General features: G+C 40.8%; 2 protein-coding genes across 2 annotated transcripts in view; one reads left to right on the top strand and one right to left on the bottom strand.

Moving 5' to 3' along the window:
* Positions 1-18,856, bottom strand: part of LOC6538443 (cardioacceleratory peptide receptor) — a 32,823-nt gene extending 13,967 nt beyond the window's left edge. Inside the window, exons 1-2 of the mRNA XM_002098931.4 lie at positions 18,316-18,856; positions 4,203-4,625 (exon numbers count right to left, since the gene is read on the bottom strand). Of these exons, the coding sequence (XP_002098967.2) occupies positions 4,203-4,601 (399 nt within the window). The 5' untranslated portion in view covers positions 4,602-4,625; positions 18,316-18,856. The remainder of the gene's footprint in view (positions 1-4,202; positions 4,626-18,315) is intronic.
* Positions 18,857-22,168: 3,312 nt separating this feature from the next.
* On the top strand, positions 22,169-24,546 carry LOC6538441 (lateral signaling target protein 2 homolog). The gene is made up of 3 exons (XM_002098929.4): positions 22,169-23,259; positions 23,320-23,443; positions 23,503-24,546. Exons 1-3 carry the CDS (start codon positions 22,312-22,314, stop codon positions 24,267-24,269), a joined length of 1,839 nt encoding a protein of 612 aa, XP_002098965.2. The 5' UTR covers positions 22,169-22,311; the 3' UTR covers positions 24,270-24,546.
* Positions 24,547-24,618: the final 72 nt, after the last annotated feature.

The raw sequence follows: 24,618 nt of genomic DNA, 5'->3' as shown, positions 1-24,618 counted from the left end.
CACAGCGAGCGACAGAAGTCATCAAGGACCTGCGGCCATCTTGGTCGTCCTGCCTTAATAAAATTGATGTTGGAACAGCCACAGTGGTGGCCAAGGGCGGCTGGCCGGCCAATGGGCAAATAATGTTGCTAACTCATTTTTAGCCAAGTAAGCGACGCACGGTCCCCATGGTCACATTTGAGGGCAGCCCTCTGGCCGCCCATAGCCCCATTGGCCACTCAAGCACTTGATGGCCTTGTGGGCATTTTGTTGTGTCAACAGTGTGTAATTAAGCCCAGCCACGCGTGTCAGCCGCCTGGAATTATGCTTTAATTTGCATTAAAGCTCGGCAAGTATAATTACACCTCGACATTGGTAGTGGTGGCAGCAAAAAACCAGTTCAGTACGCACATATGTTTATTTACTGCCTCGAGGGCTGGGCAAACACTCAAAGCCTGGGTACCATAAACAAGCAGCTCAGCTGAGCACCATTCCTTTCGTAAATTTACTCTCGCAAGCCGCTTAGTGCTGTAATTTTCCCCACTGGCCAACGAACTCGACAAAGGCAAATTAAATTGCTAAAAAAAGCGGGTAAAATGGTAAAAACTGTGTGTGGTGTTAAGTGGGGAAAAAAAGGGGCTCAGCCAGTCTGTTAATGATGCCGCTTTGTGGCCACTAAGTGTTTAACCTTGCTTGAATCAGAAACAGGTTCAGAACCCAGACGCCGACAAGGACATGTGTCCTATATTTTACATGCGTCAAGTCTCGCCGTTCCACAGCCTTCACATGCTTAATTTTCCTTAGCAAATAAGCTTAAGACACATTTTTACGCTAGATTAATGAGTTCTCTGAATTGACGCGCTTTCGCAGAATAATATTTGCCAAAGAAAAAGGAAATTGCGGCTTGCACAAAAATTGCGCTGGCAGGCAAGCCTTTTAAACCGAATGCTTAAAATTTAAGCTCAATCTCCCAAAGAAAAGGTTTAAATATAATTTTATACACTAAACTTTGTATTCACACGCATAGATCCTTTTGTGGAAAGGCCAATTTAGGCACTATTAATTAATTGGCAGCTGTTTGACTTTTATCAACATGCAAACAGGCAGTGTTGCTTTTGTTTTTTTGCCAAATATTTGTGCTGTCACCCTGGAAAATGGCAATTAATTTTGTCCTTTGATGGCCACATTAGCCCGCTCACCAGGGTCATCATTGTTTGAGCTAAACTGTGTAATATTAATATATGTACGCGTTCTAACTAGCGACCACATGAGGTCCGGGCTAAAATTAGATATAGTGGCACTTCATATGTACGTAGGAAAATCAGAACGTGGGTGCCTTGGAAATGGAAATGGCGGGGTTCTCATTAGAGCATATGTAATTATGGAGCAATAAGCTGAGATGCGATGTGTGAAGGATAAGCCAAGGACTATCGCAGATGTAATATTTTCCTCCCACGCTCACGCATTTTCCCTCAATGTCCAAACAAAATGTGCGGCTGCATAATATGCTATCGGTTCCTCCGGCCAGCAAACACAAACATACATAAAATGGCGCAATGTTGTCGATTCTTACAGGGAAAGTGAAAGTGGCTTTGAGTCGGAAAATTCGTTCGATTCCGTTTATTTGCGTCGTCTAATGCCCCCAGATCCGCAGATTCTCGTTTATTGGACAGCAGTGCGCTGTTGGCCATGGTCAACACAGTGTGACATTGGCCAACCTTCCAGCTGCTGACCCATCCCCATGCAGTTGTAATTGGCATATCTGGGCCAAGCGGACTTAATGTCCGAACCCTTAACTTTAAGGTGAGATTCTGTACACACTGATCAACTTAAACATGATTTAATAGTGTTAACAGGGGATTTCGTGAGATTTTGGCAATGGGAAAAAACCAATCACAATTGCGCCACGGATGACCGCTGGTCAGTCCAAATCCCTAACTAAACCATTTGAATTGCAAATCATATGAGACCCCTTTACGCCTGGGATCCAGCACCCAAAAAAAAAAAAAATGATACACACAAGCATTCGGGATTCACACGGCATTAGGAAAAATATTGCCAGTTCAGCGACCTTTTTATGCCAACATTTTGCCACCGCTTTTATCTTCACTTTTTTTTCTAACGCCTTCTGTGTGACAGATTACCAAAAGCAACTTTCGTTTTGAAGTGAATCAGACCCATGTAAAATATTTTTTATTTATTTTTCATTTGCTGCGAGTTGTCAAAGGCTTGTTAATGTGGGTACAGCGAAATAAAGTGCAAGAGTAAATTTATTTTCGATTCGACTAGGCTGCGCTAGACAAAAATAATCATAAAATTATTCTATTTTCAACATTCATACTATTTGATTATAGTGTGAAAATTATACAACATTTTTAACGTGTAGGTATGCAGGGTCATATTTATGTTATGGATTATAAACTTTATGAACGAACCTACTACACATTTGTTTACTTGGCATTCAGCTGTGCAAATGATGCCATGCCGTAGTACCGAAATATGAATATAATATATTTTATTACCCGAACCCAACTATGCAAACAACGAATCAATAAGACTTAGTCGCCATGAGGTTATTGTGACATTGCTTGGCTGCTTCGGCGGGGAGACAAAACCCTTGACATCGCTCTTTGTCAACCAAGATGCCATATGGTGCTGCGGCTCCTAAAATCCCGAACGCGACTCCGCTTCTCTGTGGTTCCGAGTCCTGCAAAAGGACTCATTTAAATAAGCCCGAATTTATGGCACGCACATACGCACGCACACACACACACACTCGCACACACACTCGCACTTTGAGTGATTGGCGCGTTTAAACTTGGCTGACTGGAAATTGGCTTGGCTGAGGGATACTTCCGTTCCAACAATGGTGTGATTTATACGATGGTGCATATGGAAATTTCATTACACTCATGGTGTGCTCTTTATGCCATTCTTTAGTGGGAGAGAGTGAAAGAAAGAAGGACGAACGGAAGTTTAGTTTAATCGAAGTTGTTGTCACGATCTGCTGGGCCCTCTGATTGATTGCTACTCATTGATAAAGTGTGTTCCTTTACCAAGTCCCGTTCAAATCATAAAAAAAAAAATATGCAAATACTTCACGCTGGCAAAAACTTTCGCCTTTTTTTTGGGTTTTCTTAATTTCAAACTGCCAAATGACATTTGGCGTTTTATTGTTTTTTCTGCGACTTGACTGGTTGACTTGTCAGCCTGAAATGAAGTTTGCCCAGTTCGTTGCTTTTCCATTGCGAAAAGGGAAAATTGTAGCAAATTGAAAATTGTACCGTCAAGCAACAAGCAGCGTTGGCAGCTGTGACTTTGTGACCCTTTCCACGCAGTTATCCTTTCTTTGAATTCGGCTGGGAACTACAGACAAAAATGCTGCAGCTTCTGCGAAATATAAGTAGTTTTTTTCTGGGAGAACAATGCACTGCAGAAGTTACTTTATATAACTACTACATTTTATTTATATTGTAAATATTTTTTGCGAGCATATAATTGCTATTTATAACGTTCTTATAAAAGTAAAAAAAAGATGAAAAATGTGGATCGTTGGTTTTGAATACATTTTGTTTGCAGTGAGTCGATTAAGATGGAAATCAAATCGCACAGCTGCGCCTCTCAAACACAATAAATAAATCGCATAAATGGCCAATACTCTTTATATTTTTTCGCACCCACCTCATAAAAGTGAATCGCATTGAAATTGTTTATTTTTAAATTGCTAGGAAGTAAACTTGTTCGAAGTGTGAAAATATATATTTCTTAATAAATATGCAGCACTTATTACAACGCAAGGCATTTGGCAGCGATCAACAAACTTTGGATTTAAGTGCCATTTTTCAAAGACCACATTTTTAGATGAAAAATTTCAGATGACTTTGACTCGTACATTAATATTCTACCACCATAAAACTCATTTCGCTACGTAAATCATTTTAATTCGTATTTAAAAAGCAAACCCCTGCAACCCAAAATCCAAGAAAGAATAAAACCTCTTCCCCCAAATGTGAAATGAATTTAAATTTTAAAATCGCATTTTGCGGAATAAAACATGTATTACAAATTGCCACTTATTGTAGTACTGTTCAAACGTTAAAATTCAAAATTGCATAGTACAGCTGTGGCTTCGAATTCAATAAATAAATTAGTTTGTGTGCGAATTTTTGGTACTGCTTTATATATATTTTTTGGTTTTTTTGGTTTTTTTGGTTCACACCCACCTCATAAAAGTAGAACGAATTTAAATTGTCAAATTCGCCGGGGTCGCTGGATGTGGAGTTGCCGCCCGTCTCCAAGTCGTGACTTGGCGCCGCTGTCGTCTGGATCTGGACCATTGTGGCCGAGGCTGTCGTGGCTGCTATCGTTGTTGGCGCCAGCATCACGTGTGATATCGCAGGTGTGAAATATGTCAGATTAACTGCCGCCACGTCGGTGGGCGGTAGGTACTCGCCGCCCACGGCCACGCCCCCCGCCTCCTGGGTGCCATTGAACGACCTTTCCGTGGATGTGAAGGTGGAGGTGGAAGTGGAGGTGGAGGTGGAGGACACGAGTCCCGAGGATTCGGAGGCGGAGGCCAGCGTGTAGTAGAGTGAGCTATCGAATAGCCTTAAGTGCAGCATGATTGCGCCTCAGTCTGGCATCGCCTGAAATAAGGGCGAAATTAACAGCGAAAATTAAAAGAGTGCTTAAAAGTGTATATATATCTTAAAATATATGGCCTCAGCCAGCGGGTGCTGCTTAAAAACCCATAAATCCGAAACGAAAAGCTGCGTAATAAATGCTTTAAGTACTTTTGCCAGCAAAATACAAAAATATTTGCCTCAGTTAACATGGCTTCTGTGTGTAAATTTCGGTAACCAGCAGGTGCCGGATTTTCGTACTCTTATTAATATCGCGCATACGCCAGGGGTGACTGGTGCTTGGGTATGGTATCCTCCTCAGTCATCCGGATTCCTTGGAAATTAGTAATGGCTTGTAAGATTATACCAGCCGTACTGATACCGAATGCAATAAGCCTAACATATTTTATTACTTCCTAGCTGGTTAGGTACTCAAGAACACGCCATTAAAAGCTGGCAACTAGTGTTGCCACCAACACGAGTTTAAATATAATTGAATTAAATACAAATTATTGTATGTAATATTCAAACTTTGTGTGCTGTGTTATACATGAAGTATTTAATTGTGATATTTAGGCGTGACCCTTTTTAGCTGAATCCCTTAGCTAAGTTCAGTGATTTGGATTGATTTATGACACCAAGCGTGTGCAAAGTCATGCCAAGAACGTGTTCCTAATTGAATAGATGAGACCGGCACACGATTTGAACCCTAGGGGCAGGAACTCGAGCAATTAGCTGGCCACAATAGACATTTCAACCAAAAATGGCATTGTCACGTCGCCTGTGGAGGACGACAAACAAAGGAGCTGCTCAACTTTGATGCGGCCTCACGGAAATTTATGCATGCATATGTGCCAGTGTCTGGGATCCATCTGTCCATGTTCGTTGCTCTTTGACTGCAACTTTAAATTGATTAGCCACAACTTTGCGGGCGGCCCTCGAACGACGTGCCCGAAATTCGCAAATAAATTCTCCTTTAAAATGTGCCAAAAAACTTTTGTTCGCCGCAGCCAGGTATTTGGCCCACTAATGCGAGCACGCAACTATTTTGGCCAATGATTTATATGAAAAACACCCGTCTGGGCCGCTTCTTTTCCATCTGACACATTCAATTTGGTCGAGCGCAGCTGCTCAGCGGGATAGTTGCCATTTTCCTGGGCTTTTCCAGCGGAGGGGGAGGAAGATGAGCGGCACCACATGTCGATGGTTTTTGTAAATGTATCATTATCATGTGAGGGTGCTCTAATACTTCTACACATCTGTTCTTAAATCTATAAGTTGTACAAGTTTTACTAAGTGCAACTAAATACGCTAACATTTAGTGTTACCTATAAAAACTGAGCCCCAAGAAACAATTAAAAACAGTAATCACTCTATAAACTCGACTATGGCCGCTGGCTGAGTTTGTCTGATATTTACATATGTAAATGGCTCAAGAAGCTTTGAAGTATTTTGACTGGCGAATCAACCCATTTGAGCTTTGCATAAGTTCGTCTCGGTATTAAAGTTTTTGGGCTGCTGTTAATGCGCATTTAATTTGCATGCAAAATAGCCAGAAAAGTGTCTAGTCGGTAGGCGGCTACACTCTAGTCCCAAATCTGGATTCTTGGCATTATATGTGGCCTAACCTTCGCGGCAAAGAGGGAAACGCAAGCTGAATTTGATTGACATATTTTGAGTAAGCTGTCAGTTGAACCAACACTTTTCTTGGCGCCTCAGGATACTGCCGTCGGCATCGTTTTTTTTCCAGAATTTACGCCTAAGCTGCATTCAATTTGTGAATAAATCAGAGAAGCGTTCAAGGGGATTGCGATATATCGACAGAAAGCTTATCAACAATGAACTTGAATTAAGTATACTGCGAAAAATGAGCAGCGTTTACGAGCGAAAAGTAAATTGAAGGGTTCTCAGAAAATGATTTTACAAGAAGTGAAACTTTTCAGTTAAGAAATATTTGATTTGGGAATCAAATCTAACAAAATGTCCTTAAAGTTTGAAATACAGAAGGGTATATTTGGTTGGTCGGAATGCGACTTAGACAGGAGAGAATATTGGCAGCAAATGTAAATGAATTTAATAATAAAGCTCCAACAAGCCAAGTTTTTTAATTGACATCTGTGAATACTGGCAGCCATTTTTGTTTATCTCAGAAAATCAGGATTACCAACGGATGAAGGACTTAGTATTAAGCCTTTAAGGTCGCAGCATGAGTTTCGTATTCAGATTGAGATTCGTATTCGGATCCTTCAGTTGAGTGCTATCTGTGTCTCGCAAATCTCAGTTGCCAACTTGCCAAAGGACTTTCTATTGTCTTTTGTCTGCTGCAGTTTGTTTTTGGCGAACTTTTGTGCAACGTTGCGTATGAGTCATAAAAGTCGAAAGCATCTGGCTTTTGTTCTTCGGGAGCCACTTGCAGCATATTTATGTTATGTTGTTGTTCAGTTTTGGACGGCATTATATAAACCATTACACTGTCTGCTCCGGAGTCACTTTCAATGTCCTCCATGACAATTGCCGAGCATATATATTGTCCTGGGAGGGGAAAATGGCGTCGTCATGCTGCCTCAAAATGAAAAATTGATTTCACAGCGAAAAATATGGCAGCGACAAAAGGCGAACGGCATAAACTTTATTAGGTCACTCCATCCTGGCCAGTGAAACACAAGGGGTGGCCAAGACTCCAACGTGGTTACTTTTTTTTTTTTTTTCTGTCCACTTTTCCGCCTTATGTTTATGGCTGGGACGTTGCATGCGATGCCTTTCTCATCGTATGCACTTGCAGTTCATGGCAATCAGCGTCATAACGACCCAAGTTTAGTATTTCATTTCAGTTTTATGGAGCGTGACGCGTGTCCAAAGGATAATTGCCAGCGGGATTGTATTGGGAAAAGTGGTTGGGATTATTTTCATTATGCTGGCGCATGTCGCTCATTCGATACTTTTGATTGTGCCAACAACGGACTAATTGACAATTTGAAAACCATTTTCGGATAGCAGCGATCAGACGGTGAAAATCCACTTAAGGCGCTCCAGTCTTTTAAGTAGCCACTAAATTTAAATCTAAATGACAGCATTGTCGCACATCGTGCTGAAAAGCAGACACCGAAACACACGCAAATTCGAAATGCTAGTCGAGAGTAACTGGATATCCCAGGCTCGTTCGGCTGTCTCAAAATATTTTCCACCCGTGTTTCGTTTTGCTTTTCCCCAAAATTGTAAATAGTCGGGGCGAGCAAATTGAAAAGTTGCAGCCAGTGAGTAAGTGGGAAATGGGAAATGGGTGTGAGTGTGTGTCTACAAAAGTGTGCGGCCTCTTGGAATGGTCCCCATTGGCCAAAAATGCCGACTCGTCTTTTCAACGTGGCTGCCAAGGCACTGTGGCCCATTGATGGGAAATTCTTGGCAAATTTTAAAGTAAGGGGTTAAGTTTGTGAGTACACTAGGTAAAGGTTATATTAAATATTTAATAAACATTAAGCAGAAAATCTATTAGGGTATAAATTGATTGCTATCCAGTTTTCTTGTATTAAAAAAATCTCTCTCTTTCGTCAGAGTCTACGCATTGTATAAAACGAATCCATTTGCCTCGTTGCAAATGTTCAACCATATAAAAAATGTTTCAAGCTGACTTTCTTGATTAAATAATACCATAATACCACTTCACCAAGAGCTGACATTAAATTTTCACTCGTCCTTAAAGCGCCACACCACAGTGCGGCAGCGGCTTTGAATGGCATTTTATTTTATTATTGCACACAGCATGCTCGCTGGCTGCTTGTGTATTTATATTCAAATTTGTAGCACCTGTAAAACAGTTTGCAAAACAATGAAGACGCAGCCAGACGCCGGTGAGGGAATGTCAGCTGCTGCCCAACCATCAACCTTTTTGTGAGACCCACCCATTCCAAGTGGCAAAAGTTAGACAAATGTATGTAAATGGAAAATGTGCTGGGCGAAATTGCGTCAAAACATTTGCCACACGAGATTAAGTTGGCCAGGTCCATGATATGTTTTAAAGTTTGACTTTCTTATCGGCCAGCCGGAGCCCAGACATTATGGATGAAATGAGGGGGCAGAACTTGAAGGGCGCGTGCTAAGCTAAGTCTAAAGCCATAGACATGAGTTTCTTCTCGCCCGGCAATCAGACAAAAGAAAAGCTAAAAGAATTGCGTATACGACGCGTTGCCTTGACACCTGGCGTGGGCAGCTGAGCCATTTGCCATTTTCCATTTGCCATCCGCCATTTGCCATCGAGTGAATGCCATTTTTTTTTTTTTTTTGGCTTGCTTTCTATATTTACGCAGATACCCGAAAGGGAAGACAATACCATTTATTATGAGTTTATACAATAATTTATAAATACTTTTAACCCCGTCGGCTACCTGTCGTCTGTCAAGTTTCCCGAATATGTAAACACACTTAGCGTTTGATTGATATTTGGCAACAAAACATGAATGACACGGCCCTGAAAACCGATATCTACATGGGGGGGCAAAAGGAAAACCCTTTCTGTATTTTTATATACGTATTCGACAGTAGGTGTAGGAAAAAAAACCGCTTCAAATTGGCGAATATAATTAATTCGAGTGAAATAAATACGGGGTGTCGAGTGAAAGGCAATGGTTAAGTCCATTAAGTCAATTATAAATAAATTATGCTGCCTTCAGTTCCTGCTGATTTCTGCGTAAAAGTAATCGCCAAAGTGGCTGGAGGGCTTTAATTAACTGAGATGGGGGGAAAATGGGGAAGAAATTCCGCCGTTCTGCTGGGAAATTATTATTATTTATGCGTATTCAAGGTATGCACTGCAGGTAATTGTTTCTCCTGGCAAATGAGTTGTGTGGTTGTAGTAATGAATTTCCATTTAGTTTGAGCCCTTTCAGAATTCCAAAGAAGTAACCTCAACGCATTCGGTATTCGCAAATACTGCTGTTCAACAGTTAAATCACTTAGTTGATGGGTTCTACTAGTTAGCTAATGAAAACCAAATGCCACGAAAGCCTAACCACAGCCCCAGGCGTCTGTCCCTTTCACTCACTCTCCATCCCTTTATCATCAACAGGCATTTACTTGTATATCTGTGAAGTATAGTATATCAAGAGTGAGCTATATGCCCCGTGCTGTGGGTATAAATTATGCAGGGCACATACATTGCTAACTGTTCTGAGAGCAACGCGTTCTGTGTTAAGTAGAATTTTGAACTTGACTTAATTAGACGCAAATGCAGAAAATAGAAAGCGCCACAACCGCAACTCCCGGGAAAATTCGAAAGCGATGGCAGTGATGCCAAGTCTGAGAGTTAGTTCTTATACAATATACATATGGCTTAAATAAGGTATGAAAATCTATTATAAATCAATTATATAGTTTGAAAACATTTTTGCTGATTTGTGAAAAGAAGAATGATTTATTTCACTTGCAAACAATTTCCAGTCGATTTAAATATTTTTTTTAAATGTTTTAACAAAAGCCCTTAAATGCTGTGGGCGAAGCTATCTAAAATTTAAACCTCGATTTTTACGGCCATGGGCAGATAATATTGGAGTAGAAAAACAAATTTTAAAGGAGGAAAAGGAAATTTCAAATTTTCAAACTGGAGTTTTATGGCCACAATAAGCTTATTTCCTAGATTATCTTTGAGCATAAAAATACTTTCAAGTCCTCCAACCACGAATAATGTGTATTGAAGGCGGCTGTCCAAATGCTATACCGAATATCGCTGGCAGAAAAAAATGCAAATTCAAGTTTATAGTTTCCCCATCAAGTATCGCGACCAATCTGGCTTGACTTTGAAATAGAAAGGACCTTACTTGCAGGGAGTCCTTACATACAATGCGAAAATGGCCAAGTAAGCAGCACCACTCGATGGCAGGTCCTGCATTTGCGGCTTTACTGTGAATATTCAGGCTAAAACGCGTGTCATGGTGTCCTGAGATGGGAGCTCGGCTGCTTCGATGCCTATTGCCCCCAAAGGCCGTCGCTCGTTAATTAATCAAAATACTTACCACCGAAGCTGCTGTCAGCGGGTTTTCCCCCCAAACGCCGTTTTCCTTTTGGCCTGGTCAACGAACCTGCCGCTGCCGCTGGAAAACTGTCGCATCGTGCGTATGGACAAACAATTAAAGTCACGCGCGAGTATTTAATTAAAAGCTGAATATTGCAGCAAGTGCTGCGGCCAGGAAGTGTCCAGAAAGTCACTCTGCAGCGACTATGAAAAGCAATTACGAATGTATTGCTGGCACAAATAAAACTTGCAGCCAAAGGCAAAAATTGAAAATTTTTGCCAAAAGGGAAATTAAATTGGGCACGGGGCCAGATGAGCAAATAAGTCAACAGCAGACAAGTCAACGGGCGTTCCAAAAGTATCTTTTTTTTTTTTTATTTTGGCCAACGCACAGAGAAGAAGATTGACACCTACAACGTTGATTTCAATCAGCTGCCACACGTGGGCACCACCGGCCAGCCCCCTGTAATTATTGGTGCGCCCCTGGGTGTGCGGCACAAAACACGCATTTTAATTTGACTGAAGCAATGAACTTGGAAATCAGAAGGCGCCAAAACTTAAAGATTGCGCGGAGCGTCTTTTATTTTTCAGTGCACTGGGAAATAATGTGTGGTCTTACCTCGAAAATCATAACTTAATTAGAGCATCCCGGCAATACCGTTTAAAAAACTGTGTTCATACTTAAAATATAATATTATGTCCTGGTTGATTTACGACTTCTTTAAAAAAGTATTTTTATAGCCCCTTTCTGTTCGCAGTGTATGTTTTGTTTTCAGTTGGGATTTCTGGAAATGCTGTCAATCACGGGAAGGCGTTGCGCTGATTCGGCGGTTGGCGTTGGGCGGGCAGGTCGCAGACATATCACAAATCGCTCGAGTGTAAAATAATTTGTCTCGATTCCCTTCTGCCTGAATAAAATCAATAAACGCCGCCCCCGCCAATCGCCGTTTCGTTTGGCAAGATGCTGCAAATGCCATTTTTGGCAATCACCTACAAGGTGAAGGCAGTGGAAGTCCTGGGCTCTCTCATTAGAGCAAGCACCTGGCGGTGTCAGGTGAGTGGAGCACCTCACCTCACCTCGTCACCTCATCCCCGCCAGCGGCATAATTGCGACGACTTCTTGGTCTCGAAAATTTAGGGAATAGCACTTCTAATGCCTGGCACGTACGCGCCGACGACTGCAAATGCTGCTTACCGCTTACTCCTTTCATGTGGGCTCATCACCACCGCTTTCCCAGCTCACCTGTGATTTTGCATTGGAGGCCAGGTGTCTCACCTTTGATTGCCGCACTTTGTCCGCACACACAATCAACCAGATGTAAATACAATTGGGCGACAAACGTGCATGACTTTGGCAATGTTTGTTTTAAGCACCTCTCGAAGATGTAGATTTCAACAAGATGGTGCTTTCTTTTATGGCTAAGTCAGTGGTTTGACAATGATCTTAAAAATCTATCAGCCACCTTGAAAATCAGCTAGAGGCATTCTGTAGCGAAGTTGGAAATATTCTGTCCGCGATTTCTCATTTTTTCTTTTGTGTGGCTAAACAATTTCGTCAAACTAATAAACTTATCAAAGTTCATCTGTCATGTGCACATAAACATAAAATGTGATACGCATTTGACTCCCGAAATCGTCAACAAAATGAATCACGTAATGCGGACTATTTATGGAGCAATATTTGGATTGCATATAGAAGACGATATAAGGAATAATAAAATCATATAACAAAATGACCCATGCAGGCGTATAAGCAACGTTCTCCGGATGGTATGATATACATATGTACATATAAAGTTGGGCGGTATTAAAGAAAGTTTTGTTTGTTGGTGTTATACTGAGCGAAAGAATAAGTAAGGAGACAACTTCTAGGGAAGTTACAACCCAAGATCCTGCGACTCAGATCCTTTTCAAAACACTCCGATTTACTCACTTTCTGATTCACTCATCATAAGTCACTCTCTTGTCAATCCTTACCATCGATTAGCGTCAAGGATTGAAGCTCAAGCATTCAGTCAGCTGCACAAGGGCACTCACCCTTTGGAAAAACACTGCAGTTTCCACATTTGCCCGGGGTGGGAAAAGTTTTTGCATTTAAATAAGTTGCAACAAAGTTGACTGGTGTTCGATTTCTGATACTCTGTGCAATTTTCAATTGAAACACAGTGAGCATGTGCGAATATAATTCCATAAATTATATGTGTGTCCAGGCGATGATATTCGGCTAAAGTTTCAATGGGAAATTGATACAAATTTCGTTTTGCAGAGTTGGCAGGAAGCATTTATGAACGACATTCAATCTGCAAGTTAATTTGTGCCAAAATTACCATGAAAACAATTCGCTTCTGGCGCTTTCTATATTGTTGTTTGCTATTTTTGGCACGTAGCGTGGGGCGGATTTCAATTTTGGTGTGAAAACCCACGCTTCGAAAAGCACAAAACAAAAAATGTGCGAGTAACATAACATCAACTTTATGGCCAGCTGCTATTGTTTTGCTTCGGTGCCATTTTTGTCATCGTCAACGGCCAGAACCTGCTGCCAAAACTCCAACCTGCTTGGTTACATGTGTCTGCCTTATCGCTTATCATCCTCGTTTTTGTTGGCCTGTCCTACTAAAAGCCTAATTAGACAGTTGGCGGCACCGATAAAGGGGGCCATCGATAAATTTGGCCATGGCCCATCTGAGATTTATGTGACATTTTCGCCTGGATTAGGGGCTTCTAACTCCTGCGGGCTGGTAGGAGAATATTCTTAACTTGAAAAATGTGATAGGATTAAGGTAATGAGTATGCTTGACCTTAACTAATTTTATTTAAGCGCAGTTATCTGTTAGGCTTTAAGTACTCTCTGAAACAGTTAATTAGGAAGTACAGCAAGTTAACTATTTGTCAAAAAATTTAAAAAATGTTTACATTATTTATAAGCATGATGGCTTAATGCGGATACAAAAAAACAGCAAAAGGAAAAGTGGGGAAAATGGAAAAAAGGGCATCGGTATCAAGGGACAGACACTCCAATCGAGATAATAATTATCTGATTAATATGAGTAATGGCAGTAATAGCACCATTGAGTTGGGTCGTCAAACTTGTAGTAAAACATACAAAAATATTAAATGCTATCGTATATATTATGTAAAAAGGTTTTTTCTTTTTATTATTCAAGCACTTAAAAGGTATTAATAATATTTATGGTTTAAATGTACCACTTAAATGGGACTTTGAGCAAGTCAAATACACTTTGGCATATACATATTGCGCTACTGATTAAAAAGACATCGGGATAATAAATGGCGAAGCAATAACAGTTTAAAATTATTGAGGTGTCAGACGCAGCGATTCATGCATAATTGCACGGCCAATAAAACGTGTGAAATGCCCGTTAAAATGTCAGCAACGATTATTGGCCTCCAGCCTCTTCGGTGATTAAGCTGCGTGAGTGCTTGAATTAAAAGTAAATTGTTATGTTAAAGCCTTTTCGGCGACGCTGAAAGGCGGAGCAGACAGATCATTAAAAATATGGCTAGCGCAGCAGAAAGGAGCCGCAGTCCTGCGGCAGACAGCTCAGACAGTCAGAGAGTCCTTGCCAGGATATGGACAGACTGGCAGTCAGCACATTAAAGGTAATCACAATATTTATGTGCGTTTAACGAGACACTCGGCAGGCGAAATGGTTGAAACAAATCATTGACAGCTGGCACAGCAGCCACACATTTGCGGTGCTCTTCATTGTACTTTTGTATTTTTGGAACTTTTTTTTTGCCTTCATGTTTCAAGACATTTGTTTTTTCCTTGTATTGCTGAGGAATTTGCCACAATAAATCAGACGTTTTTTTTTCTGCCTAAACTCAATCTCTCTGGAGTCAAGTCGTAGGCACATTAAGTTGACAAAAAATGGCAGTCGCAACAAATTGAATGTGAATCGTGCAAATTATTTTATTTAATATTTTATTAAATTCGCATTAGTGATTTGATTCTTTTTGTACCGATTTTGCAACCAGCGAAAATGCTGTCCTAATCTACCACGTTTTTATAACGCTATTTGTGTTTAAATGTAGGCCATTGTTGGCAAGCAATTAACAGCCATATGTTTTTTGCTGGTCTCTTTGTTGAAAACTTTTTTTTTGCGAAAATCGGCAATTTTGTTTTGTTTGAGTTTCCTGTGCCAAATTTGTTGGCCACACAAATTTCCAGTAAAAAACGCCCCATTCTGATACATTTAAAAGATTGTAAATCAGTGCGCACTTCTAACGAACTTTGGGTCTCTAGGCATTGTGACCCAATTTCTCAAACGATTTAACTTGAATAAATAAATTAGCTACATTTATCTGCATTCGGGTGAGCAGAACAACGAAACCGAATGTAAAAGATTCAATTAGGCATATTGGAGTGGCAGCAAATCAGTGGCACATTCAGCTGGAGATGATAAACTTTGGGCTGAAGTTTCCGGCAGCAGTGCAGCATACGAAAATAAATGCGTGGGGAAATGGAAAACCCGGGAAATGTGATAGACAGTCTGTCTGCGTATCTTTACTGCAATCATGAAAGTGTGTGTTTTGCTAAGAAGCGTGGGCGTATTATAATACGTTGTCTATAGACAACTTCCTGTTATTGCCGGCCCATCCCATGTCAGTCCCGCCCTTTATTTTTTGGAGCCATCGGCATGTAAAATTTGTGAAGTGTAAAGTAACCCCGAAAAGTCAACAAATCAATGGCGGAGTTTCATTTTTATGTTGGGTCCTCTTTTTATGTCTGTGAAACACGTAAAGTTGCGATTAGCCTGAAGTTCAATGGTAAATGGATACAAATAAATTGTGGGGCTTTCTTTCTCGATAAGAACGTGACGAATGGCAAATCATTGTCCCTTTTTAAGATTTACAGTTCCGTCGATGGATAGCTTTTAAAAAACTAATGTTTTCTGTGATAAAGTTGTTCCTTCAAAAATGAAATTTTGAGTTTTAAAGCAACATTTTCTAACCTGCTCCCATAAAATTCTTTCCCGGTTTTCTACGTGTTGATTTATGAAGTTTGCTTAAGCAGCTGCTAAAGTACAAATATAAAACCGAGAATATCATAATCAATGCATCAAAAACTGTCAGTGGCTGGGAATTGAAACAAACCAAAGCTGGGAATGCGATTTGCAATTTTACACGCACGTATCTCTGTGCAAATATGTATCTTGGGGATGGAATGGGATGGGAATGGCGTTGGATTGGATTGGGCAAATAGAGCTCATACGTGATATGGCTGGCACTTTCATTGCATACATCTGGACTAGCTGTCTTCAGCTCGGATCGCTCCTGCTCCTCCATTTTGCCTAATGTTTTTGACGTGAATGGGTTGGGATGCAAGTGAATACGGTCGTTTGGGAGCTGAAAGGGATTTCTGCTTCAATTCACACAATATCTTTTAAGGAGTACTCCAAGACAAACTTCACCTAACATGTGTTTACACAGCAAACAAATAATGAAAACCCTCTAGACTTTCTTATAAACCACATACACATTATTGGTACTGCTTCGAGTGTGTTAAATTGTTATAATATTTTTCTGCGTGCAATGTTATTTATGCGCATTTTCCGGTCCTATTATCGCCACACAAGGACATGATTAGCCTGAGTCCAAAACTTATAAGCTCGTAAAATTGTGTAAAAGGAGACCCCGCATATGTCGGCCGGATTGCATGTCAACGCTGGCCACGGCCAAGTCAACAACTTCATAAATATGTCGAGCATGTGTAGCTCGGATGACTGGCCCCCAAACTCTACATCCCCAAACCAGAAAACCAGAAAACCAGAAAAGTTCTCCTCCTCAGATGGCGGGACCCTCTGGCAGAGATTTGTGCCACATCATCGCTCCTGGCTGACCATTTTTACGCTTCCGTCTAACAACAAAATGGCATTAAACGCAGATCAATCACAATCAACACCGCTGCTGACCCACATATCCCCACAAAGATACATGACTTGTGGTTGTGGAGTAGTTAGAGGAGGGGTTAGAGATTGATTTTGAGTCGGGAATTGAGTTGTCCATATGTATGTAACATATATTGTACAAGTGTTCGGTTCGGTTGAGTGTTGACTGCTCATAACTGACTTTCCACTGATACTATACCATTCTTTTTTGGGTAGCAAAGTTTTCTATTTACTCGACCTTCTATGTGTTTTTGTGCCTCGCTATTTCGCCAACTTCCGCACTTGCCGGTTCAACAAATGGAGCAGCAATGGAGCAAAGGAACTTTAGTTTTTCTTTGCCAACAAGTGCACTTGTTCAACTTTATCTTTCCTTAATTTCTCTATTAATTGGCAAACACCATTAAAGCTGGGATTCGGCAAACAGCTATGGTGGCTTCGCTTCTTTTTCCCAGTTGGTGAGTGTAACCGCCACTTTGAGAGAAATTGTCAACTATACATTTCGAAGTGAATTTAATTTTCTGTCAAGTTGCGGGGTCTTTGCCTTGGTTTATTCATGCACATTAGTCTGGTTTGCCTTCTATAACTCACAACTGTAGCTGAGGTCTTTTCAGGTTGAAGTACATTTATTTGTACAGCTTGCGGACATTCTCGGTAATTTAAATGGGTCAAAACGTATCTGGCAAAGTTATTTTCCTATGCATAGCTGTGGTAATTATCCTCAGAAGAAATTCTGTAAACTTAATGGAGTGCTTTATTTTCTAGCTCCTTTACTTTACTACACAAGTTTCAGTTTTAATTGAAAATAATTAAATTTATATTTGCCTGTGTTGTATTTCAACCCAATTGTATATACCTGTCGCCTTTTCATTTAATTTTAGTATAATTAAAGTGTGTTAAGCCAAAACTCAAAGCAACACTTATTTGACATTTCTGGATAAATCTTCAGAGCTCGTAGATTTTAATTAAAAATTGCTGAAAGTTCACAGTTTTTGTGATATTCAAGAATATGTGTTGCCTTGGCAATAATTCACATATAAACTAACACGAATGAATTATTTTAGATCTGCAAAGCCGATTTACAATTCAATTTTATAATCAGTTTTTTTCGTTATGATATCAATTTTAATAAGGTAAATTTAAGCACATATTTTCATTAATTTTTCCGTAAATGCCGAAGTTTTCCTTTGCTTCGGTAATTTTTTTGATCGCATTACGACTGGAATATTTTGATAGCTGCTTAATCCAGGAAAAAAACTTAAATTCAATTTAAATCAATTTTATGCACCAATAATAAAGAGGATTTTAATGGATTCCCCCAATGATAGTTTACATATTAAGCTCATGTAATTATAATTAAATATATCACAACGAATTTTCTAATAATGCCACAGCCAAATTTCACGAAATGCCAACCATTGTAATTAAATAAACTTTAGCTGTCATTTCGTAAATATTTTCCCAGAACAGTTACTGCTTTTTAAAGTAAATGAGAGGGTCGTGACAACACGGCTACTAATTTGAGAAAAATTTCGATCCGTTTGCATTGCTGGAATAAAAGCGAATTGCAATCCTGGTGTAGCAAGCATAATTGAGTCGCATTCGCAAATTGAAATCCAGGCGCGCAAATTAATTGGCGAGCTTAGCATGAGTTCGCATTCAAATGTTAAGATTAATCACTGTCAACTAAATGCGAACGAATATATAAATTGAATAGATACTTAAGCGCTAAGAGGGCGACATGGACACGGAGTCCAAGGCATGGCGCTTAGTAATTGCGCAATCGCGGCGCGATACTCACTCAAACTACTTGCCGTGGCATAAATTGCAATTGCAATTCCAATTGAATATTGTGCACTCGAAATGTAAATGGAAATTGAAATTACACTTTGAATTCAAATTGCAACTGAGTTCGGTGTTAAGAAATGTGTTAAACAAGCGGCACTGTCAATTGGCCAGCGATTTCACCGGAGGCGATTGACTTCGATGAGCTTCGTTTAGTCGGGCTATCAACTAGCTTGTCTTACAAGTGAGTATCTCGATGCTGCACACACGCGTTGGCCCAAAATAATGACTTGATTTCTATGCAAAATTAATTGTTACACCTCTGGGCTTTCGTTTGTGTTTTTATATTTTTTTAAAATATTTTTAAAATTCTTTTAAAACACTTCGCGGTTTATTGAACAATGTTTTATTTGGCTGCTTGCGTTGTTGACAGTTCTTACGCACTTGCCAACGCGATTTTTGCCACGCGGCGTTAACAGATTTCGCGTCTGGTTCAAACAAAATTTCGCATTGAACTGAATTTCTGTGTGTGGCATCGTCGTGCGGATTTTCCTGTTTGGGCTGCTGCTGCTGCGGCTTCTGATGTTGCTGCTGCTGCTGCTGTTGCTGCGGCTGGTGTTGCTGCTGCTGCTCTTACTGTTGCTGTTGTTGCTGGCACGTTGACGATGGCAACACGAAGGCACACGACAAGTGACCTGCCTGATTTCACCCCACATTTTCAGTTAGCCGGCTAAAGAAGCCGACAACTGAGCGGGCCAAAACAGCTGTTCTTTGTTTATGTTGCCGGCTAACAAGAGCTTATTGTTGAGCAACATTCTGCGGGTTGCGAGCTTTCTTATCACACGCTGATAACAGCACCGCATGATAAGCTGGATACCAGTTTTACCTATGCAAGCTAAAGCATTAATGTAGTACTATTGCCTATTAAAAGCATTATTGCACTCTCCTACAAATTGCAGCGCCATGTTTATGACTTTAATTGATCCCAGTGAAGTGAGGCAACAAAAAATTCTGACCCAAATACCAAAAAATTGTATTTTCAGTTCATTCAGTTTTCTGTGAACAGGCAAAATACAACGAAAACAAAAAATACAAAAAGGGAAACACGTACCCCACTGATCTTCAGTGCGTATAAAAAATGGACAACATAAAGAAATGCTGCGTTCTGAATTCGTGACAAAAAGCCATCAAAATTCAGAAAACAATCATCAACAATCAAAGTCGAGTCGAGTAATTTTTTATTAAAAGCCGAAACAAAACAAAGCGACAGCAGCTGCATTTATGAGAATGAGCCAATGAGCCACTCGATTCGAATCGAATCGCAAAATTTGTTGGAAACTTTGGCAGCATCGCATAAATAAGCAAATTTATTTTTGCGATATCTGTAGCGGCAATTTATTTCGTTGTAGCATTTATTTATTGTGAACATTTTGTCATAAAGCACACGGCCCAGAATGACGGAGAACAGGAGGAAATTCTCGCTCGTCATGTTCGTCTGTCAGCGGAGATACTTTTAAATAAATAAGCAGCAATAAATAGCTCTTAAATTAAGCAAATAAATAGGCGTACAATTATTTACTCGCCGGTCGTATTAATATATGTACTTTTTAATATAAATACAATCGAGATAGATGAAAAATCACAAGCTAGTCGATAGATGGATGCTCTTTAGGGGTATACATATGTAGTATTATTTCAGCAGTTAAATTTATTAGAATAAGTTATAAGACTTTTAAATGTAATTAACATAAAATTTAATGGTTTGCATCAAATAAAATTATGTTTCTCTCTGTTATTTGCCTCAATTTTAATTTACTGTACGATTTCTTATGATTTGTCATCCTTGATTCAATTTAACAATAAAAGTGCTCAGTTCTAAAATTCTCATAAAATTGCTTAGCCATTAAACCAAAAATAGATGGCGAAAATCGTGCAAGTGACGTATTATGGGTGGGCAGCCGCAAAGTATTCGGAAAATCTTGAAAAGTCTTAAGGATCTCGTTGACAGGCGACAAATTTATGCGTGAGAGAAACGCAGCAGCACTCACTTGCCTTTTAATTGACTCGGCCTGCAATTAAAAATAAAGAAGTGGCAGTGCAAACATTTCTTATTTCATGTGCATTACGAAAGCTGTACAATTTGTGGTCACCATTTGGATGATTTATCTGCGCCGCGGGGCGTCTTTTCTGGGTGATAAATTTCTTGGAAATGTCTCCGCCTTAAGCAATTCTAATGCCGCGTCCCATTAAAATTTATCGTTTCGCATAATGCTAATGACTAATATTAATTTTGGGATGGCTCACGTTTTGCTTGCCACAATGCTTCTGCAAGTCAGTTGGCATTTTGCAGATAATCAGTCCATTGTATGGAACAGTGGCCAATCAAGTCGGTTTTGCCGGGAACAACTAATAAGGGTGATTATTTTTTCTATCACCATGACAATGTCGACATGCACGTCATTCAGATGGGACTCAAAGGCTTAATGGCAGCTTCTGTGCGCATTTGCAACAAATAAAGCCCGTCTGACCTTTGTTGCTTCCTCGAATGTTGCAATATTTATGCGCACACGCACACACATACAGTGGACGGAAATTCAAGGCTCAACTGTAGGCCAGGATCTTAAATTATAGTCAACTGTCGTCGGCCGTTCATGGTTCATTTATATTTATGACTAGGGGTACACACAAAACGAATTAAATGAGCTGTTCTGGGGGGCCGTTTAAGGGATAGGAAACTGAAAAGGGTGTGCATTAAATGAAAATTATTTCCACAGATATCATCTCGTTCCTAATAACATTCGCATGCAACAGATTGTCAACAAAATGATTTGCTGGCAGAAAGGGGAGAAGGCCTCCTGTAGTGACACGCAGCACACGCGTCGTATGCGCAATTTGCATAATGAGGATGTGAGGCAAGGAGTTGGCATGGACATCATCATGGGTTTTCCGTTTCAAGGCACCGTCCCCACGGACAGATGACCCAATTTTTAAGGGTCCTTCAGCACTTCACTTCAGCACGCCTTTCCAAATCCCTTTCGCTTTGCATTCCCTTTATGTCTTAAGTGTCTGTAACCTGAGGCTAAGCGGTCTATTTTCAGCAGTCCAGACATGGCCTTAAAGCTAGTTGCCTACTTAAGGATTCCTCCAACGCCTTCGAATCATTCGCCTTGGATACACGGCAGCTCGATGAGGTTCAAAGGTAAATAATCGGATAAATATTTGTAATAATTTCTTGAACGATGAACCACTTCCAAGTGAACATCAAGTGGCATCCACGCCCATACCCACACCCACTTCCACACTCACAATCAGATGCAGCTCATTAGCATTTGATTTGGCATCGAATCGAAGAAATATTTCCGGCAAAACGGGCAAACATTGAACCTTTGCTCTGTGTCATTGCCATTTGCGGTTAGTTGAGCGGCAAAAGGTAAACAAATTTACGGGAAAACTCCCTCACCACCTGTGGTTTGAATAATGAAGAGGTCTTTGAGGTGTGAAAATAAATTTGGTAGCTAGCGAAGCTCTGGAGTGAGTAATCAATATGAATGCCATTTTGATGCGGAGATCTATCATTCAGTGTATATACAGTCCATGCTGTTTGTATAAGGAAGCTAATCAAATGTGTTGGACCCATTTTGAAAAATAACCATAATTCCGAACTTACCGTTTATGTTGATAAATCCGGAATACGACGTAAATTGATCAATTGATCAAAACAATGTTTCACTTTACTGAAAAGATTTACACAGCTGTGGTACATATGTACAAACTTTTTAAAAATTGGAGCATGTTTTCCTCGTGTTTTTCCAATATCCAATCTATCTAGTAGGCTATTGTAATAACTTTCAGCATTTTGTTATGCGTCTGATTCATTTTAGCTAAGTCCCCCAAAGAACATACATAAATGTAAAATATTTCAAATACAGTTTATACATTATTGTGCATTTGCGTTTATTGGTACAACTCGAGGTCAACGAAAGTTTGTTTTGGTAAGGTAAACAGCCATTGGATGAAGATGGTGCGCCCAATGCGTCGCAAGGGAATCGAGGAGGTATACGGATCCAAAATGGATGCCTTGCATCCAGTCAAGTCGGTGGCGATCTCCCATGCAGGTATGACCAAGAAAACAGGGAGGACCGAGAGATCGGGTCCAGGCGGTGCCACTGGCGGGGGTGGAACCATTAGCTCCCGACAAGCCGATGCTCGCACTCAGCGCAGTTTTGTCACCGAAAACGATTACTACATCACCACCAATCTGCCGCTGACGGCGGCTAATCTGCGAAATTCTCCTGGTTCGATGGCCCAGCCATCAATATCGCAGATGATTCCCGGCCATGTCCAGCCATCGCCATATAACGCCATGTCCTCGAGGCGAAACCAAATGGCCAACAAGGCCAGTGCCCGTCAGTCGCCGATGAACAAGGTGCCGCATTTTAGCCCAGCCGACGGCACGGTGAACAATAATGGCTATGGCATGTCCAAGCCGAAGGAGACGTACCGAATGCAGCACCGCGCAAAGGGCAATACCCAGAGGCACGACTATCCCATGGACGACAACGGCGACTTCTCCGATAAGGAACTAATGGTGCCCCAGCAGGGAAACATGGCCAATATGCGCCGGCACAATCAGCATACCCATGCCCATCAAATGCAAATGCAGATGCAGCCCGGTGTCATGCAGCATCCGCCGCAGCACCAGCTCCACCAGCAGCAGCAGATGTCCACTCACAACCAGCTCAAGCAGCAGCAGCTGCAGCAACAGCAGCGCCTCCAGCATTCGCATCCGCATCCACAGCCGCATCAGCATCCACATCCGCATCAGAAGCAGTCGCGTGGACGACAGCCAGTTCCAACGAGCAAGGTGCACGTGAGTACCGCCGATGACGATGAGGAGAAGGAGGACGATCCCGAGGAGTTCTTCGAGCTGATTCGCCAGACCGTACAGACGGCCGTAGGAGTGAGTTTTGCACACATTTATTAACTTATTATTTAATTATACATAACACATTCTCATTAGAACACCATATCCGATGCTCTGGGAAAGAACTTTCGTGATCTGAGCCACAAGATCGAAAGATTCTCGGGCGAGTTGAAGCAGACAAACGAGAACCTAGACAGGCTGCAGGAACAAGTCACTAGTAGTAAGTTATTTATTTACCCCTCATTTTCGAAATTTTTAACCATTTTTTGGCACCTGCAGAGGTAGTTTACTATGGCGAGGAAAACTCGCGACACTTTCGGTACTTGTGCATGAAGTCCGAGTACGATAAAATGTTTTACCAGCACCAATCGCTGATGAATGGAAAGCCAACTCCCGAGATGTTGAGTCTTTCGAAGGCGAATCTAGAAGCAACAGCCTCAGCCACCCAGAATTTAACACGTAAACCATCGAAACAACAAGCTAGCAAAGTGTTAAGGAATCAAAGCAAAATGCCTATTACCACAAAAAAGGACTTAAACGAGTCCGTGAAGAACTCAAGTGCCTATCGTAGCATCTCCAAAGCTCAGCAGCCAGCTGCACGAAAATCCTCATCGGACCAAAGTTTAGTTGTAAAATCCTCTGAAGTGGGCGTGCGTGAAGTTCTGGATCATATTCAGCGCTATTGCAATCAGGTGCAAATGAAAGATATGAATGGTCAAATGGCAGCTGAACTGCCCAATCTCGAGGACATCTTGATACCGAAGAATTCCATCGGCGGACTTTGCGAACCAGCAGCCATGAGCTCCAGAACCATCGCTGGCGGTCAGAAGAACAAAAAGGATGACGACACAGAGTTGGAAACGCCCCTCGATAGTACGGATGAGACCTACACCGAAGTGGACGACTTCCAGTTCTCCTCGGACATCTCGACCTGCAGCGAGGACGACGACTGTGGCCTCAAGTATCCAAGTGGAGCAACCACCGCCCGGCCAAACCGCAAATTAAATCGAAGGGCAGCCAACAAAGGCGCCGGAGATGGTCAGTAATGCTACTTGGACTATATATACATATATATAATGCTCAACAGATTGGACAAATGAATGAGCATTTAAACTGAAGGAATGAAGCCTTTCTTAGCAATCGCCTTAATACTTATTTAAATATTACTTTTGGAATGACCTAAATTTTTCCGATAGCGTAAAACATAAAAAATTTAATCATAATTTTCGACAAATTAGCCATAGGTTATCGTACCTAGCGTACATGTATTCACTTAATTTATCTTCAGGATCACAATTAAACAATGTTCAAAATTCAAAACCAGCTTACATTCTTATTATTTTATACACCTATAAATATAAAAAGCTTACATTGAGCATAAAACTGACCTATTTG

This window comes from Drosophila yakuba, chromosome 3R (genome assembly GCF_016746365.2).
Source record: "Drosophila yakuba strain Tai18E2 chromosome 3R, Prin_Dyak_Tai18E2_2.1, whole genome shotgun sequence".
NCBI classification, from domain to species: domain Eukaryota; kingdom Metazoa; phylum Arthropoda; class Insecta; order Diptera; family Drosophilidae; genus Drosophila; species Drosophila yakuba.
The sequence above is the reverse complement of the archived record's forward strand: the minus strand, read 5'-3'. Positions and strand labels throughout refer to the sequence as shown.